General features: G+C 47.3%; 1 protein-coding gene across 1 annotated transcript in view; it reads left to right on the top strand.

The window, feature by feature from the left end:
• The window catches only part of GALNT10 (polypeptide N-acetylgalactosaminyltransferase 10), a 179,735-nt gene that overhangs the window by 100,789 nt on the left and 61,684 nt on the right, over positions 1 to 17,262 (top strand). Inside the window, exon 4 of the mRNA XM_037044841.1 lies at positions 3,167 to 3,333. Coding sequence (XP_036900736.1) covers positions 3,167 to 3,333 — 167 coding nt within the window. The remainder of the gene's footprint in view (positions 1 to 3,166; positions 3,334 to 17,262) is intronic.

Below are 17,262 nucleotides of genomic sequence, written 5' to 3'. Positions count from 1 at the left end.
CTGGGTCGCCCCGCCCTGGTGAACACCTAAAGCTCCGCCCTTCATAGGTAACAGGCGTGAACATACCAAAACATTATGGCTCAAGAAGTACAGCTCAAAGCCCCAGAGCCAATACTTCTAAGAGACCAAGAGATAGCCAACCTATTAGATGCACAGTTCAAAACACTGGTGATCAGGATGCTCACAGAACTGGTTGATTATAGACACAAATTAGAGGAACAAATAAAGGCTAAACTAATTGAAATGAAAGGAAATACACAGGAAACCAATAGTGATGGAAAGGAAACTGGGACTCAAATCAAGGGAGTGGACCAGAAGGAAGAACAAAACATCCAACCAGAAAGGAATGAAGAAATGAAAATTCAAAAAAATGAGGAGAGGCTTAGGAATTTCCAGGACATCTTTAAACGTTCCAACATCCGGATTATAGGGGTACCAGAAGGGGGAAAGAAACAGCCACAAGTAGAACACTTATTTGAACAAATAATAAAGGAGAACTTCCCCAGTCTGGCAAAGGGAATAGACTTCCAGGAAGTCCAGGAAGCTCAGAGAGTCCCAAAGAAGGTGGACCCAAGAAGGAACACACCAACGCACATCATAATTACATTAGCCAAGATTCAAATGAAGGAGAGAATCCTAGAAGCAGCAAGAGCTTCTGGGATTCATGAGTGTAAGGGGACAGTCACCTACAAAGGAGTTCCCATCAGACTGTCCCATAAAGCACTTCTCAGATAAGGTCAAGTTCAAAGAGTCATCATCACCTGTTGTGGACTACTCTGCCTGGTTTCAGGAATTGTCACTCTACCCCCTGTGGCTAAGGATGAGTCAGTGACCTTTGGAATTCGAGCCGCAGGAGACAAAGCTTGTCTCTGGTAGCAAATGCTGCCTCAGTTTCCTCCCTGCCCCCAAAGCATGGTCAGAAGTCCTTGACAGGTAAGACCCCTCAGAAGAGGGACAACCTAGGCCAGACATGATCACTTGGGAGACCATAATGGGAGAACTCGGGGGGCTGCAACAAAGAGCAATGGACTCTCTCCCCCCAACCCCCGGCTTTGACAAAGCCCGAGTCCCCATGTTCTCTGGGAGAAGCACTTCCTGGCTCTAATCCCCTTAAGCCTGAATACCTGATGGGGAGAGGCGCAGCTCCTTGGCTTGCTAGAGTGTGTCAGAAAAAATCTGGCATCACAAAGACTTCCTGATAAACCTGTGAAATCTGCTCTGGTAAGAGCACTTTCATTCATATGTTAAGGGTTCGAGCAGGAAACTCAAAAACTCTCTTCCTGACAGACTCTGACTCTGACTAAGCCCTCAGATTTCTTTGAAATGTCATCTACTGTTTGATCCTTGCCACCCTGTATTCCTGTGTATTACAACCCAATAAAAGCTCTTGGAGGAAGAGGCTCAACGCCTTTTTCCCCGGGAAACTGGCCACTGCTCAAGGCCTTTTTTCTCTGGGAAACTGGCCACCTTTCTTCACCAAGCAGATCACATCAGGTCTCTGTCATGCTTACTCTCATCCGTGGCACACGGGGGGACTTTCGAGGAAAGTCGCCCCCACAATCACCAAGCCCTTGTTATATGAAATGTTAGAGGGACTTATCTAAGAAAAAGAAGATTAAAAATATGAACAGTGAAACGACAGCAAACTCACAGTTATTAACAACCACACCTAAAACAAAAGCAAACTAAGCGGACAGCTAGATCAGGAGTGGAGCCACAGAAATGGAGATCACATGAAGGGTTAGCAACAGGGGAGTGGGAGAAGGAGAAGGGGGGAGGTACAGAGAATAAGTAGCATAGACAGTAGGTAGAAAATAGGGGGAGGGCAAGAATAGTATGGGAAATGTAGAAGCCAAAGAACTTGTGACACATGGACATGAACTAAAGGGAGGAATATGAGGGGAGGGGTGTTCAGGGTAGAGGGAAATGAAGGGGGGAATGGGACTACTGTAATGGCATAATCAAAATATATATTTAAAAAGGAAAAAAAAGAACTTAGGCTGTCTTTTTTGCACTATTTGGGGTAACCAAATAGTTAGTGGGGTCATTTTTCTTGATAGAAGAATTCCAGCTAGTAAATGAAGAATGACAGAACTAGAATATCATCATTTTTACAAACCCCCGATGAAATAAAGGATTCCTTAATGGCCACCAGCATCACAAGAGGAAAGACAACCAGATATTGCATATATCCCATGGGATACTCACACCTGTGAAGATGTTGCTAGAATATTTTGTCCAGTTAGGTCAGGCCTCTAGATCTAACTACCGGTTTACAGGAACTGCAGGTTGGAGGGTGGACAGATAAGCATCCAGAGAACCACAGCAAGGCAAGCAGCAAAATGCAGACTGTGGGAAGTCCAGTATGACAAACAACCCCGTTTCTTCAACAAATAAATTGTAGGAAAAAAAGAGACACAGGAGACATATCATCAGCTAAAGACAATGTGTGGACCTCGTCTTGAGCCTGATTTATACAGACCATCTATAAGAAGACACAAGAAGATCCAGGAAATTTGAACACCCAACTAGATATTCGATGATAATAAGGGACTATGGTCATTCTTTTCCGTGTCGTAATGATATGAAAGGCCCACAGGAGCAGGGCCTCCTCCCACCCTGAGGCTTACTGTGGGGCTGATGGAGGGTGGAGGAGAAAAACATGCCCTTTGCTGGAAGAGCTCAGAGAGGGAAAGGGGGGAGGGGCTGAGCCAGTGAAGCCTAGTTGATTCTTCCAAACTCATGGATAAATGGTTTCTCCCCTGGAACGAATGTCAGGGGTGGAGAGAGAGTCCAGAGTTGCTGAAGGGCTGTCCTCCACATGGGGTCGTGAGGGTGGGCACCCATATTCCTATCATGACCGAGGCTTAAATAAGATAATGCATGTGAAACATGGAATCCCCGTGCTGCTCCATCAGCACTGGCTGCCCTTGTTTGGGGTGTTATGTGATTCTTCCCATGTGCTGTGTACGGGGGTTGGAGGCAGGACTTCAGGATGCCACATAGAAAGAGGTTCTGGAGTGAAGTATCTCCAGCTTGCACTCATTCCCTAAAGGCTGGAGAGGGCGTGGGATTTGCACTTAGCCAAAACATGTGCCTGAGTTCTCTCAGCAAGAAGAGAGCTGAACCTGTCCTCTCCCTGTCCCCTGTGTCTGTCTCCCTCTAGCTGCAACAGAAAACGCTACCTGGAGACGCTCCCCAACACCAGCATCATCATCCCTTTCCACAATGAGGGTTGGTCCTCGCTCCTCCGCACCGTCCACAGCGTGCTGAACCGCTCACCCCCGGAGCTGATCGCCGAGATTGTGCTGGTCGATGACTTCAGTGATCGAGGTAGGGCCCATTCCACCCAGTCCCTGCCCTCAGTGCTCCATCCTGGGACTTCCTTGCCAAAGGGACGGCAGGTTTTCCCTTTTTCAGCAGCATCAGCATAGGGGTCACCATTTACTGATGCCTGCTCTGTGCCCAGCCGTGAACCTGACACTGTATGCACATTATCTTGTTTGGCCCTCACAGAAACACATGAAGTAGGTTTTATTTTTTTCCCATTTTTATCTCTAAAGAAATGCATTAAACTGTAACCGAAAACTTGATAAACAATAGCTGAGACAAGCAAGGTTTCTTTATTTATTTAATCACTCATTTTATATTAAGATTCAAGATTGGTACAGCTACTCAAGGCTATCAGCAAAGAATGAATCAGGCTTCTTTTTTTCTGCTTCCTCATTCTCATGGTCACAGAATGGCTGCTGTAGCTCAGGAAGAAGGGCAAAGAGAACAAAGCTTCTTCCTTTCAAGACTTTGTCTTCTTATTCATGAAAGACTTTTGGCCACAGTTCTGCCATCTGAGCATCTGTATCTGCAAGGGTGGCTGGGCCATAGGAATGTTTTGATTTCAGTAGAGGTACAAAGGTGAATTAGAGATGGTGTTCAATGAGTGGATTAGAGGTGTTAAAAAATGAACAGTGAAATGACAGCAAACTCACAGTTATTAACAACCACACCTAAAACAAAAGCAAACTAAGCGGACAGCTAGATCAGGAGTGGAGCCACAGAAATGGAGATCACATGGAGGGTTAGCAACAGGGGAGTGGGAGGAGGAGAAGGGGGAAGAGGGTACAGAGAATAAGTAGCATAGACAGTAGGTAGAAAATAGGGGGAGGGCAAGAATAGTATAGGAAATGTAGAAGCCAAAGAACTTGTGACAAATGGACATGAACTAAAGGGAGGAATATGGGGGGAGGGGTGTTCAGGGTGGAGGGAAATGAAGGGAATGGGACTACTATAATGGCATAATCAAAATATATATTTAAAAAGGAAAAAAAAGAACGTAGGCTGTCTTTCTTGCACTATTTGGGGTAACCAAATAGTTAGTGGGGTCATTACTCAATGAGTGGATTAGAGGTGTTAAGTGTCTTAGCCTTGGTTATCCAGCTCTTACGTGGTGATGTGGTGACCAGACCTTGTCTGTCTGTCCCCAAGCATGTGATCTTAGTGACTGTACCACACTGCCTTGCAGCCAGTAGCTTCAGCCTTTGCATCAAAGGTTTCACCAGTTGCAGAAAAATCAAGAAGAATCCTCTCCACTGCTCACATTCTGTAGAGGCACTAATGGAGAGTGAAGGGAGGGAGTCTGTGTGCACTCCAGAGCATCAAAGCCGACCTCCCTATTGACCCATTTAAAGGCCATGTTCTCAGTTACATGCCTTTAGTAAGAGGCCTCAGCAGTGTGTGTGTGTGTACACATACTCTCTCTCTCTCTCTCTCTCTCTCTCTCTCTCTCTCACACACACACACACACACACACAACTTCTGTTCCTATCACTTCTAAAATCTTTCCCTAACTCTTGACCTACACTCATTGTCATGAAACTCTTTATTTTCCTTCTTAGCGCTTATCACTGGCAGAATTAAAATACAAGTAAGTGTAATGTGTGAACATTATGTGTGTTGACATTGGCTGGATTGCATGTCTCCCCTACTAGACGGTACCTTTCAAGATCAGGGGCCACCACATTGGTCTTGTTCACTCATCAAACACAGGTGTCCAGTGAGTGAATGATCAGAGTTCTTTCCTTTTGTCCCCTTAACACTTGGCCACCATGGTTACGTAGTGTCAAGCACCTTATATGAGATATATTTGTGTCCCTGAAGTGAGGTCCGTGAGCCCACTGAAGCCAGAGGGGTGTCTCCTGGCCTCCACAGCCCTGTTCTTTAGCAGAGAGTCTGGCAGAAGTTATACCTTCGACCCTGGCCCTGCCACTGGGTCTGACCCAGTCACCTGACCTCTGTGCTCCTGTGCCCTCCTCTGAAAAATGGGACCACAAATACTTATCTCTTAGGCAGCTGTGACTATTAAATGAGTTTTGTGTAAAGTGCTTAGGACAGAGCCTGGCACACAGAGAACATTAGAAATGAACACTGGGGCTCGGTGTTCCTGTGGTTAGTATTGATATTACTTGTGACTGGTGGTGGGAGCGGAGTCAGAGTAGATACACAGACATGGAAGTGCAGGTATAGTCTTCCCATCTCTGTGGTTGAATAGGCTTTTTGAGTTGAAACAAGTGTTCTGTTGCCTCACCTCCCATCTAAATTGTCTCCTGCCCATTCGCCGTGTAGGTGGTCATTTGAATGTACCAGCCCCATATGTTGTCCCATTTGTTCTTGACAATGACCTTGAGGAAGGTCTTGGGATCCTTGGGTCTCTGATGGGGAGCTGGGTTAGGTGACTTGCCCAGACTCACGCAGCCAGTGAATGGCACACCCAGGCCTGGCGATGCAAAGCCCAGGACCCTTGCTCTGTGTGTTTGCATGTGCCGCTGAGTCGGCTCTGACTTCCGGTGACCCTGTAATGCATGGTGTCCACCCCGCCCCGCCCTCAGCAGGCCTGCTCAGCTCCTGTAGACTCATGCCTAGGGCTCCCTTTATGGGGTCCGTCAGGCCTATATTTCGTCTTCCTCTTCTCCTGCCGCCTTCTATTTCCCCAGCATTATTGTCTTTTCCAAAGAGCCCTGCCTTTTCTTGATGTGCCTAAAGTAGGCCAGCTTCAGCTTTGTCATTTTTGCCTCCGGTGATATTTCAGGCTTAATTTGCTTTGGGACCCACTTGTTCATCTTTCTGGCAGTCCAGGGTATTCGTAAAGCTCTCCTCTAACATCATATTCCAAATGAAGCCATTTTTTCCTCTTTGCCTTCTTCACTATTAATTTTCGCTTCTGTACGTAGTAATCAGGAATACGAGGGTGTGGGTGATCTCTCCCACTGCCTTTTCTCCCTCTTCTGCTTCCCTGTTGCAGTCTCCTCCCCCAGTGCCAGCCTTCTTCCGGTTGGGCCCACCACCCAGGGTGAGTCCTATTGCTTTTCCGCAGCCAGACTGGGAAAAGCACCATAAACGGGTGCACTGCTCATGTGATTACTGGATTTCCGTGGACTACGCTGCAGCAGAAATAGCCCCTGCTCCTTGGAGCAAACAGCCAAGCTTCTCTACACCCCTTGGGGGGCATTGTGAGGGGTATGGAGAACCTTACAGGTGCAGGTGGGGTTCAGGTGTCCTTCCTGGTGTGGTCTGTATTCGGTTTCTGAAAAATTGTTCCACTGCTTAGAAATGTGTGGGAAACCCAAGGCCTGGAGCAGTGGGCACAGCCAGCTGCTAGCAGCGGAGACAGGAAACCCATCTGCAGGCTCCGAAAACAGTCGTGTCCCTCCTCACCTCAGCTGGCTATGTGAAACATCTGCAGAAGTATGTTTGTGACTCCTTTCTGTCCCCAGGGATACTTTTCAGTAAATTTTCTGTTGTATTAAAGAGCAAACTTCCTGCTAAAAAGAGCTCATTATCAAGGATGGCCAGTCCTGTACCCTAATGGTTCACACCTCTAATATCCCAGTTTCCCTAAAGTTATACTCAGGAATAAAAATAACATGACCGCCCACCCCTACTCACTCCCATAAAAAAATGTAACAATCTTGAGAAAGAAAAGGTCAATTTTATAAGAACGACATTCTCCAAGTGCATCTATTTCTCCAGAGAGCAAAACTATTAATGTGGTGTGATGTCATACCCACACCCCAGTAAGAGAGATAGGAGACTAACTATTGTCCCGTTTCTCAGGAGAGGATGAAGACCAATGCCCCTGACCCTTGCCCCGTTCTCTCAGTGAGTCATGTGTAGACCCCAGAGGAGAACTCCCACCTTGCCATCCTCCGTCCTGCACGTCAGCCGTCAGAGTTGGCATCTGGCATTTTTCAGAAAAACAATCATTATTCCTGTTTCAAGAAGCAATTCTCAAGGCAGCTTTGGAAGAAAACTTACTCCGCAGTGATTGCTTTAAAAATGAGATGTGGGGGAAGCAGTTTCAGCATCACAGAGAGGCCTGTCTCATACACAGCGAATATGGGCCTTCGCGGAGGTGTTTCTCTGGGCCACGTGCAAGTGGCCGTTCTCATTCAGAGATGAAATCCATGGGTGCTAACTACAGGCTGCGTTGGCGCTGCCCAGCTGAAGGCATTTTCCTCTGAAATGAGTCTCCTCCAGGATCCTCAGGGCAACTAATCGAAATTCAGCGAAAGGCCAGGACCTTGGGTAGGAGACAAAATTGGAGCAGGTGAGTTCTTGAATAAGATCCAGAGCTCTGTGCAGGCAGCACCAGGGACCAGAGCGGAGGCAGACGCCGACACCCGAGGAGCCCTGGTGTGCTCACGAGTAGGTCACTGCACATCCAGGGGTGTCCAGAGCTCTTCAAATGTGTGAGCTTTGCTTGAGGACTAGGAGGGCTGGGGGCTGTCCCTGCACTTGGGAGAGATCAGTGGGGGCGCGGGTGGCAGACCTGCCCCCATGTTGCACTGCCCAGGTAGGAGATTTTTATTAGGAAACACAGAAAGCCCTTTGGTCGTTTGTTTTTGTCTAGTACTCTTCTTCCCCTTCCCACTTTTTAGCAGGGTTGATTTTCTAGGAAAATTGGATATGTAGTCCATGGGAAGAATTGTTATCTTTGGGTGAACTATAGGGGGCCTGGAATGACAGGGTACAGAAAGGAAAGGCTGTGGTCTAAGCTCCCTGATAGCATTTTCCCCACCCCAACTTNCCCATGTTGCACTGCCCAGGTAGGAGATTTTTATTAGGAAACACAGAAAGCCCTTTGGTCGTTTGTTTTTGTCTAGTACTCTTCTTCCCCTTCCCACTTTTTAGCAGGGTTGATTTTCTAGGAAAATTGGATATGTAGTCCATGGAAAGAATTGTTATCTTTGGGTGAACTATAGGGGGCCTGGAATGACGGGGTACAGAAAGGAAAAGCTGTGGTATAAGCTCCCTGATAGCATTTTCCCCACCCCAACTTTCTGTCAGCAGATAAGCAAACCAAAATGTACACAGGGCTCTCGCAGGTGTGGTTCAGTTGGTTGGAGCATCGTCCTGCAAAGCGAAAGGTCGTGGGTTTGATTCCCAGTCAGGGCACAGGCCTGGATTGTGGGTTTGGTCCCCTGTCGGGGTGCATGCAAGAGGTAGCCTGGCGCTGGTCTCTCTCTCCTCATCATTGTTTCTCTCCCTCTCTCTCTCCTTCTCTCTCCCCCTTCCCCTCTCTCTAAAAATCAATAAGCATACCCTCAGGTGAGGATTAAAACAAATTTTTTTACCTGTATACAGGGACAGATTCCCTAAAGGGACCTCCTTAAGCAGGTGTTTGAGCCCTTGGTAGACTGCTGGCAGTGAGCGGTGCTGGAAGGAGTGTGGACGTGGCAGGCCCTTCGGTTCCCGTGGGAGAGGTGTGCACCACCGAGCCAGGGTCGGAGGCCTTCTTTCCGAGGTGGGCTTAGTAGCTCGGACAGCACACCCGCACCACGCCCGTCGTGTGACATGTCACAGAAATCTGTTTGCCCTGACCCAATCTTCATTTCAACATCTCTTGACACCACCCCATAAGCATCGTTCTTCAGTTCTTGTCGTCTCTCTCACCGACTTAGTTTCCTTCTGTTATCCCCGTGACTTGGGGTGACCATTCTCCACGGTCATCATATTACTTGGGTCCTTTCAACTTAAGGTTGCTTGGTTTAATTCATACCCATGTATTTGACAAAATTCATAGAATGACTCTGCTGGACTGGGTGTTGGGGATACGACAGGACCGAAGTAGACACCCCTTCGAAGGCCCGCTTCCGGCAGGGCAGTCGTGAGACCGTGGCACACGGCCACTTGGGGGAGGTCCAGGCGCTGCAGAGCACAGAGAAGATTGGGGAGGACTTCCCTGAGAAAATCCCGGTCAACTCAGTCCTCAGGTGTAAGCAGCTACTACTCCTTGGGATGGGTCAGGGAAGAAGGTTCCAGGCAGAGGGAATGGTGCACAGGCTAGGAATCCAGGAGAAAAATGTGGAAAATGCAGGAAGAGCCCGTAATCTCCTCACCTGAGCAATTGCTGTTAATGTTTAGTGCCCCCCTTGTTTGTTTGTTTGTTTGTTTGTTTTAGAGACTTGATTTTTAGAGCAATTTTAGTCCTCCACACTCCCCACACACATAGCCGCTCCCACACTGTCCCCTCCCGCCTCAGTGTCCTGTAGCTGCACTAGACTGGTTGGTACTTTGGTTACAACCGATGAGCCTATGTTGACACATCATGACCACCCCAATTCATAGTTTTTATTAGGGTTTACTCTTCGTGTTCTACATTCTGTGGGTTTGAACAAATGTATAATGACATACAGCCACCATTATACTATCATACAGAATAGTTTCACCGCCCCCAAAATCTTCTGTGCTCTGCCTACTTGTCTTCCCCCTTCCCATAACCCCTGCCAACCATTTGCCTTTTTACTATCTCCATAGTTTTGCCTTTCCTGAATGCTTAATGTAATTGGAATCACACAATGCATAGCCTTTTCAGATTGGCTCTTCCACTTAGGAATATGCATTTAAGGTTCCCTCACATCTTTTTATGACTTACAGCTCCTTTCTTTTTAATGCTGAATCATATTTTATTATCTAGATGTCCCACAGTTTATCTCTCCACTCTTCTACGAAGGACATCTTGGTTGCTTCCAAGTTTTGGCAGTAATGAATAAAACTGCAATAAATATCTGTGTGCATGTTTTTGTGAGGACATGTTTTCAGGTCACTTAGATAAATACCAAGGAACACAACTTCTAGATTAGAGCATGTTTAGTTGTATAAGAAACTGTCAGACTGTCTTCCAAAGTAACTGTACCATTTTGCATTCCCTTCATCAGTGAACAAGAGTGCTGGTTGCTCTGCATCCTCGCCAGCACTTGGTATTGTCAGTATTTTGGATTTTTGCCATTTTAATAGGTGTTTTGTTGTATCTTATCATTGTCTGAATTTACAATCTCGTAATGACATTAACTGTTGGACATTTTTTCATATGCTTATCTGCCATTTGTATATCTTCTTTGTTTCCCAGTGTCTTTATTTCCATTTTCTTTTTCATACTCTCCCAACCACCCTCTGGTTTCACCCCAGATGAGGTGACTACCTTTAACAGTCTGGTGTGTATAATACTACTGACATGTAGCAGCATGTAACAACAGCTAGTACTTACTGAGCACTTACTGTATGCCAAATACATTCAGTCATTCATTGTCACAGCCCCATCCTGAGTTCTGTCATTCCCAGTGTGAAGACCACTGGACTCAATCTCAAAAGTCTTTTTTTCTACTTTAAAAAAAAAGAGGTAACGACGTTTTTGTCCCCATTTACAGATGACAAAACTGAGATGCAGAGGTTAGGTAAGTGGCCAATGTGTACTAAGCTCAGAGAGGCAGAGCTCTGACTTAAAGACCTGCGTTCTGATCCTAAAACTTTAACCCCTGATCTTTACATGGTATTTTCCCCCTTTAATGGGATCATACTCTACACATTACTCTTTTCTTTTCCTGCTAATGTATAACAGATATCTCTTGGGTCAATAGAAAGCTAGCTCATCTGTTTTTAATAGATAATATTCCATAATGTGAATCTACATTTAGTTCCTTTATGTTGCACTTTGTGTAGCAGACATCCAGTCATATGTAACTCTGTGCCCCTGGTTTCTTTCATTTAACTTCAACAATCATTTTCCCTTGTCATTATGAAGTGACAGTCACATTTTTCCTCCTGAGTCAGTGCTGAAACAGAAAAAGGAGTCGGGTGACCCAGAATGTTAGCTGTGTTGTCAGGCCGACCTAGAGAACACGACACGGATCTGTTCCAACTGCTTCCCTCCTGAGCTAACCAACCCAGGGAGGGGCCCGGCGTCAGAGGACCTGTGGGCCCCCCTGGCAGGGAAGAGTCTGCACCAAGGAGAGCGTTCCCAGGAAGGAAAGGATAAAGTAGGCTGTGTAGACAGAATGACAGTCTGTCCGTCACCTGCCCTGCATGTCCTCCCAGCCGCCCTAGACGTGAAACTCTGTTGCCCAGGAGTGAAATTTGAGGGCAGGGGAGGTAGGTCCACCTTACAGATCTCAGCGTGGTGGTGGGTGTTCTACACCGCTCGCTTGCCTCAGAGGAGACTCCTCCTGGTTAGTCATCCTGTCTGCCCACGCTGGGTTCCATAATTTTAAGAATCTATGTCTTCAGGATCACTTTGTTGGGTGTCTTCCCACCAAGAAAACTCATAGGCTTCTTGAGTCTCTTCTTTAATATCTTTGACATCCTCAGGCTTCCCTCTCAGACTCTAAGGGAGAGTACTGCTAAGAAGATTTAAGCTGTTACTGAATATCAATTAGTTTATAATGAGGGACATCTACGAGCCTTTTGGTGGATATCTGGCAGGCACACAGTGTGCACTAGTCGGTGTGTTTTTAGGATATTTTGTGCATCTAATAAAAACTTAGGATTTTGTGACTCAAGTACCATATAAATGATTTACTGGGATGGCAAAAAAAAGCATCAAATCACTCAGATTGCATCTGAAGCATCAAAAGCTCTGATGTTTGGGAAAGATTCGTTTCTGTAGTGGAAAATAGCTGCATTCGGCTTCTATTGAGGTGATGCTTCTATTGAGGCAGGTGAGCCTTCCTCATTTTAAAAACTTGGCACAGCAAAACTGCTAAATTGCCGATATCCTCCTGATTTCCATGAGAGGGTTACAGTCTCACCTTTTCTTTTGTGTTACTGTTTCCTTAAAAACATAGTGGCCGGGAGGAGGAACCCAGTGGGGCGGGATATTGGAGGCCCTTGGAATTAGGTCCCCAGGGAAAGAGTCACAGAGTTGTCCCCTCCTGTCATCATCCAAGGCGGCTGGGCCTTTCTCCTGGCTCAGGTCTGATTGAATGGTTATTTACTCAGGGTCTGGAGGGAGCAATTTGAGACCGAAGCAGGAGTGAGCTCTAGTGTGAACCAGCCGAGTCCCATTCCCGTCGTTCACATTTCGCTCTGTAAGTGGGGAGCCGAAAGGCTCATTTTCTCTGTGTCACAGACAGGGAGAGACATAGTAGCAATAATAATACCACCACCTAGCACGGAGCTTACTATGTGCCAGACACCGGTGTAAGCAATTCAAACTCACATCTGGTTTTATGGGAAGCCTCTTGTAGCCAGCATTCACCTAAAGGAAAAAATCAGATTTAGCAGAAAGTTTAAACCAAACCAAAGTACAAGAAATTCACCTTCCCTCCACACTCCACTGCCTAAATCAAACAACTTTGAGGTAAAAACAACAAAACTTTTAGGTCAAGTTATGAAATGCTCAGCCATGATGTTGGATACACATTCGTATCTCTAACAGGTGTGTTCCGCTGCTTTCATTCACTGTCAATATTAGCCAGAACCTCGGAATGCTGTTGGTTCCAGGAGGTTGATGAAGCGGATCTGCTCAAAAGCAGGCACTACCTGTGGCCTGCCCGGCACCCGGCACACGGGCAGCTGCAGAGTGGCGCATCGCACCGACGCTTACGCTTCCCGGGGTTCCCACAGAACCGCCAGCCCCTGAGCAGTTCGATCCTGTCTGTAAGAGGCAGCCAACTTCCAGAGCCGATTTTGGTTTGACTTAAATCCAGAGACACCTTCAGATGTCTCGGTGTAAACACCGGAGGCTTAAATTTACTGTTACCAATGTTCATAGTCAAAAATAGGAAATGCGCGACAGCTCCGAAGATCAAAAAGGCCACATCCACACGTTTCTACATCACTTACTTATTCCAAAAATTGAAAGGAGGAAACTGTAGCATTCAAGCAATATAGTGTTCATGGGCATTGAAAGTTTAACTTCCCTTTTGTCTTTTTATTCCCTCGCTTTACTCTCTCGAATAAAAAAATCTCATGTGATTTTTGCACCGTTATATAGAATAAAGAGGAAAACGTGTGAGGGCCGTAGTCACTAACCTCCTTTCCTCTGTGTGATATAGGGATGTTGGCTCCTACTAAGTGCTAACATATGCACACCGCCTTTCCTACCTTTGGGGTCCTCGTGTGTACTCAGGTCCTTCTCCTGAAAGACCAAAATACTCATTCCTCCCAGAATAATGAGAAAAGTTTAATTTTGTTTGCTTCATAAATGCAGCCCTCTTCAGAGATGCCCATATTATTTATGAGCAACCAGGAGCCTCAAATAGCCAAAAACTCCCACCATCTCCTGTTTGCCCCCCGCTCCTGTGCGTGGCAATGAGTGGGGTTTCCTGGGAGTTGCTAATAATCTGCAGTGGGGGTGGAATTACAAGGCTGAGTTTTCTGCCCAAAGTTCTCAGAACCTGTTAGGTGTTTTTTGTCCGTATGCTGTCAAAATATGTGGTCTAGAATATTCTAAATTATAACTGCACTCCGGCGTCTGTTAATGGAGAACCCAAACTAACAATTACCTTCCCAAAACCTCCGCAACAGCCTGCGCGACTGTTGCAACCGGGCAGGAGGAGAGACCAGCTCCGACCTTTCTCAGAAAACACGTCCCTGCTGCCACGTGGCAGAAACGGCGCTCGTTCACGAGTGGATGGAAATGACCTATAAATAGACCCTCTTCCTGAGGTTACTCTAAATGGTCTCTGTAGTGACGCAGACTGTCTCCTTCCTTTTTTGGCTGAGGGAAAATGGGGGAATGTAGTCAGTTCAGTGAACAGCACCTCACCTATGGCCCATCTCTTGTGATCCCTGGGGGAAGAGGCAGTCAGTAACACCACCCAGCTGTGAGGCAGGCCCACCGTCTGGCCAGGGGTATCCCATTTTCATGGCCATGGTGATTCTCCCAGGGGGCTGACCTATGGTGCTGCCCGACCTAAAGCCAGAGGTACTTCAGGCCAGCTCCACCCCCGTTCTTTCCCCATCCCATAAACCAGCACCTTCCCTGCTGGGTAAACTAATCAGCGTAGGTTTCCATCACTCAGGCACATGGTTGAAGTTCAGTAAACAGTCCTCGTTAATGATGCTGTGGTGGCAGCCATCGTTATTACTATTAACGGAAACACGGGATGATGAGCACCGAGCTGCCCCATCTACCTCAAAGTCTTGTTATGGTGATTAGATGAAATTGGAAACGTGAAAGAGTCTAATGAGCCAAAAAGCAAAAGGATGCTGTCAACTGCAAGAGGGTGCTGATTTCCATGGAAGGAAGAGACCCTGGGGAGAACTCTCTAGTCTGGTGGCCGAGGAGGAAGAGACCTCAAAGGCAGACAGCCCACACCTGGCGTGTGACCCCCCCGTCTCCAGTTCAGCTGGCTGCGTGCAGTGGTTCTGAACTCGCAGCCATCCCACAGCAACCTCAGAGTTCATTAAAATGGCTCGCCCACAGACACTCTGATGCAGTGGTTCTGGGATAGACCCAGTAATCTGCATCCTTGACAGGCACCTGAGATCATCTCGATGGTGTTGAAATGACGCGCAGGCTGGGCAGACGCTGGGTGATGGGAACAGCAGGCTATGTATCACACGGCCTTCGTGGGACCAGCTAAGTTAAGATGCCGTTAGCCTCGGCCAGACCCTGTTTTCCAGGATGCCTTGTCATCAATACTTGTCACACAGTAGTAACAGACCTGTCTGGATTTACGGCCCCACGTTTAATTTCAACTGCTATTCATTAATCCTAATGATCTCACTTAAATTATTAAACAGTCATATTCCAATTTCGAGGGCACTAATTAAACATCCTCAAGAGGCTGTTATTATCTGGATGATCACATACACTGAGCCACCACCAGGCTGTTTCCTCCCCACTCGTCAGCATTTTACCCTTTTTCAGGAATTGCTCTAGTTGCTGAGGGTGCGTGTTTCTCGTACGACAGGATCTCGGAGCTGAGGAGCTGTGCCACACTAGAACTGGCTCTCAGAGGTCGCTGTGCCTGAGAAGCACCTGGAAAGTGTGCCTGCCACACAGGTTACCTTGTGTAACCTGGTTCCACGAGCCAGACTCTCACCTGGGGTGGGGCCCGGGAAGGTGCGTGAGGACGACCAGCTCCCTGGGAATTTTGGTGCAAGTGGTCCTGGGGGCCCCAGGGGGAAACTGAAGCTCCCATTTGGAGCCCTGCAGCTGAGCCACAGCCTACATCTCTGCCCCCTTGTACGGATCACATGAGATAATAGATGAGAGAGCGCTTTGGAAAGTATTCAGCACTATAAATACGAGGAGGCACTATTATTTTCAAGCCGGAACGTCCTTGTGACAGAAATGGCCTGGTACTTTCTCTCTAAATTACCATAATCACCTGTTTGAGGCCCCAACCAAGCCCATAACCCTAAATTCACCAGGCATGGAATAAATTCCTTCGGAAATGTCCAATAAAAAAATTTTTTGATGTGAAAATGTGCTTGGGTCTCTGCCTGGTCCTCAGTCAAGAGCTCCCCAGCTTTGCTGTTACCAGTCCCACCTCTTCTGGGGTAGACCAGGGTCTCCTGCAACCTGGGGGTACCTGGTTTAAAAGCCTGCTCTTCAGCACATAGATTTCTGGCCTCTCAGAGGACATTTAAAACTCTGCTGTGAACATTTTTCCCAAAAATGCTTCCTCCCTGTGAGCCCACTTCAAACTACTTCCATTGTTTTGGCAACAGAAAAGCTTGAATCAAGGCACCCGGGCTTTGGTTCTTCCAGCTCAGGCACTCAGCTGCTTGCGTTTGCTGCTGACTTTCCCACAAGGCGAGATGGGCAGCAGTGATGGCCACCTCTGCGTGTCTGTGCCACATCTGCCCCGCTGTGTCACAACCAACTGTCGGGACAGCTCTCGGGAGAGCGTTTCCTGATACTCAGTTAAAATCGTCCTCTTTGCCACACCCATCAGTGGGGCCTTTTCCTGCCCTCATCCTCTCATGGCTCCCTCCAGGCTTCGGAAGACCTGGTTTGCGTCCCCACCCCCAGCTTCCTTCCACTGCGAAATAAACTGCAAAAAACTGTGGTAGAGTAAGTTAAAGAACAGATAGTTGGTTCTATTCACATTTCAACCTTTAGTTTTAAATATTTCTTCCACACTCCCATGGATCCTGTCTCCTCGCAGACTCTCCACATGCAAGAGCTCAGGTTCAGGCATTTCAAGTTACCCACACACAAAGCCTGTTTTCAGACCTGGAAGAAACCAAGGCTTTCCACTGATGGCAGGAGCCTCACGTTCCCGGCTGTGCAGCTCTGGAGCTCAGGGGGTTTCTGCACCGTTCATGGGGGTCCGTACCTGGCCTGCGCGTTTCAGAGAAGAGAGATGGAGAGAACCATCTGCTGGCTGATGACAGTCCTGCCCCCATTCGGACAGCGCCGTTGCTAGGTAGGCACAGCCCCTCCGAGCTGTCAGGCCCCTCCAGCAGTCAGGCGTCCAGGCTGTCCCCAGTGGGTGACAGCTGCCCTGCTGCTGGCGGGACCATTAGCTGTGCTCGAAGGGCAAGACTGCAGCAGTGGGTGGAGACTCAGCTATGTCTTTTTTTTTTTTTTGGCTGACTTCCTGTATGGGCCAAAGATCATCCTTGAATATATCCCCCAATGAATACAGTCAGATATCTACCCCATTCTAGCATTTTAGCCAATCACAGACATAGCACATGCCATACACTCAACAGGACTGAACAGCATTTTTAGTCATCTGACAAGGATGTTTTCTCTCGACGGTTTCTCTGGATGTTCGCCAATGCCTGCAGCCAGCTTCACTGCAGAAGCCCACCCTGGCAGTACCAGGAACTAAATTTTATGACCACCAGTCCCTCTGTAGATCCTACTGTTTTTATAACAGCATAAAATTATGCATGTGCAAATTACAATTTTAAAACCTAAGTGCAAAACTTAAACCTCAAGTTGTCTGGGCTTTGAATCCTTGGCTTCTAAGAGCCCTAGCTTTACAGTCCGGCAGTAGAGTGACAGACATTGAACTAGCACATAACCTC

This window comes from Sturnira hondurensis, unplaced genomic scaffold (assembly GCF_014824575.4).
Source record: "Sturnira hondurensis isolate 20B ecotype Veracruz unplaced genomic scaffold, ASM1482457v3 Scaffold0004152, whole genome shotgun sequence".
Lineage (NCBI taxonomy): Eukaryota > Metazoa > Chordata > Mammalia > Chiroptera > Phyllostomidae > Sturnira > Sturnira hondurensis.
The sequence above is the reverse complement of the archived record's forward strand: the minus strand, read 5'-3'. Positions and strand labels throughout refer to the sequence as shown.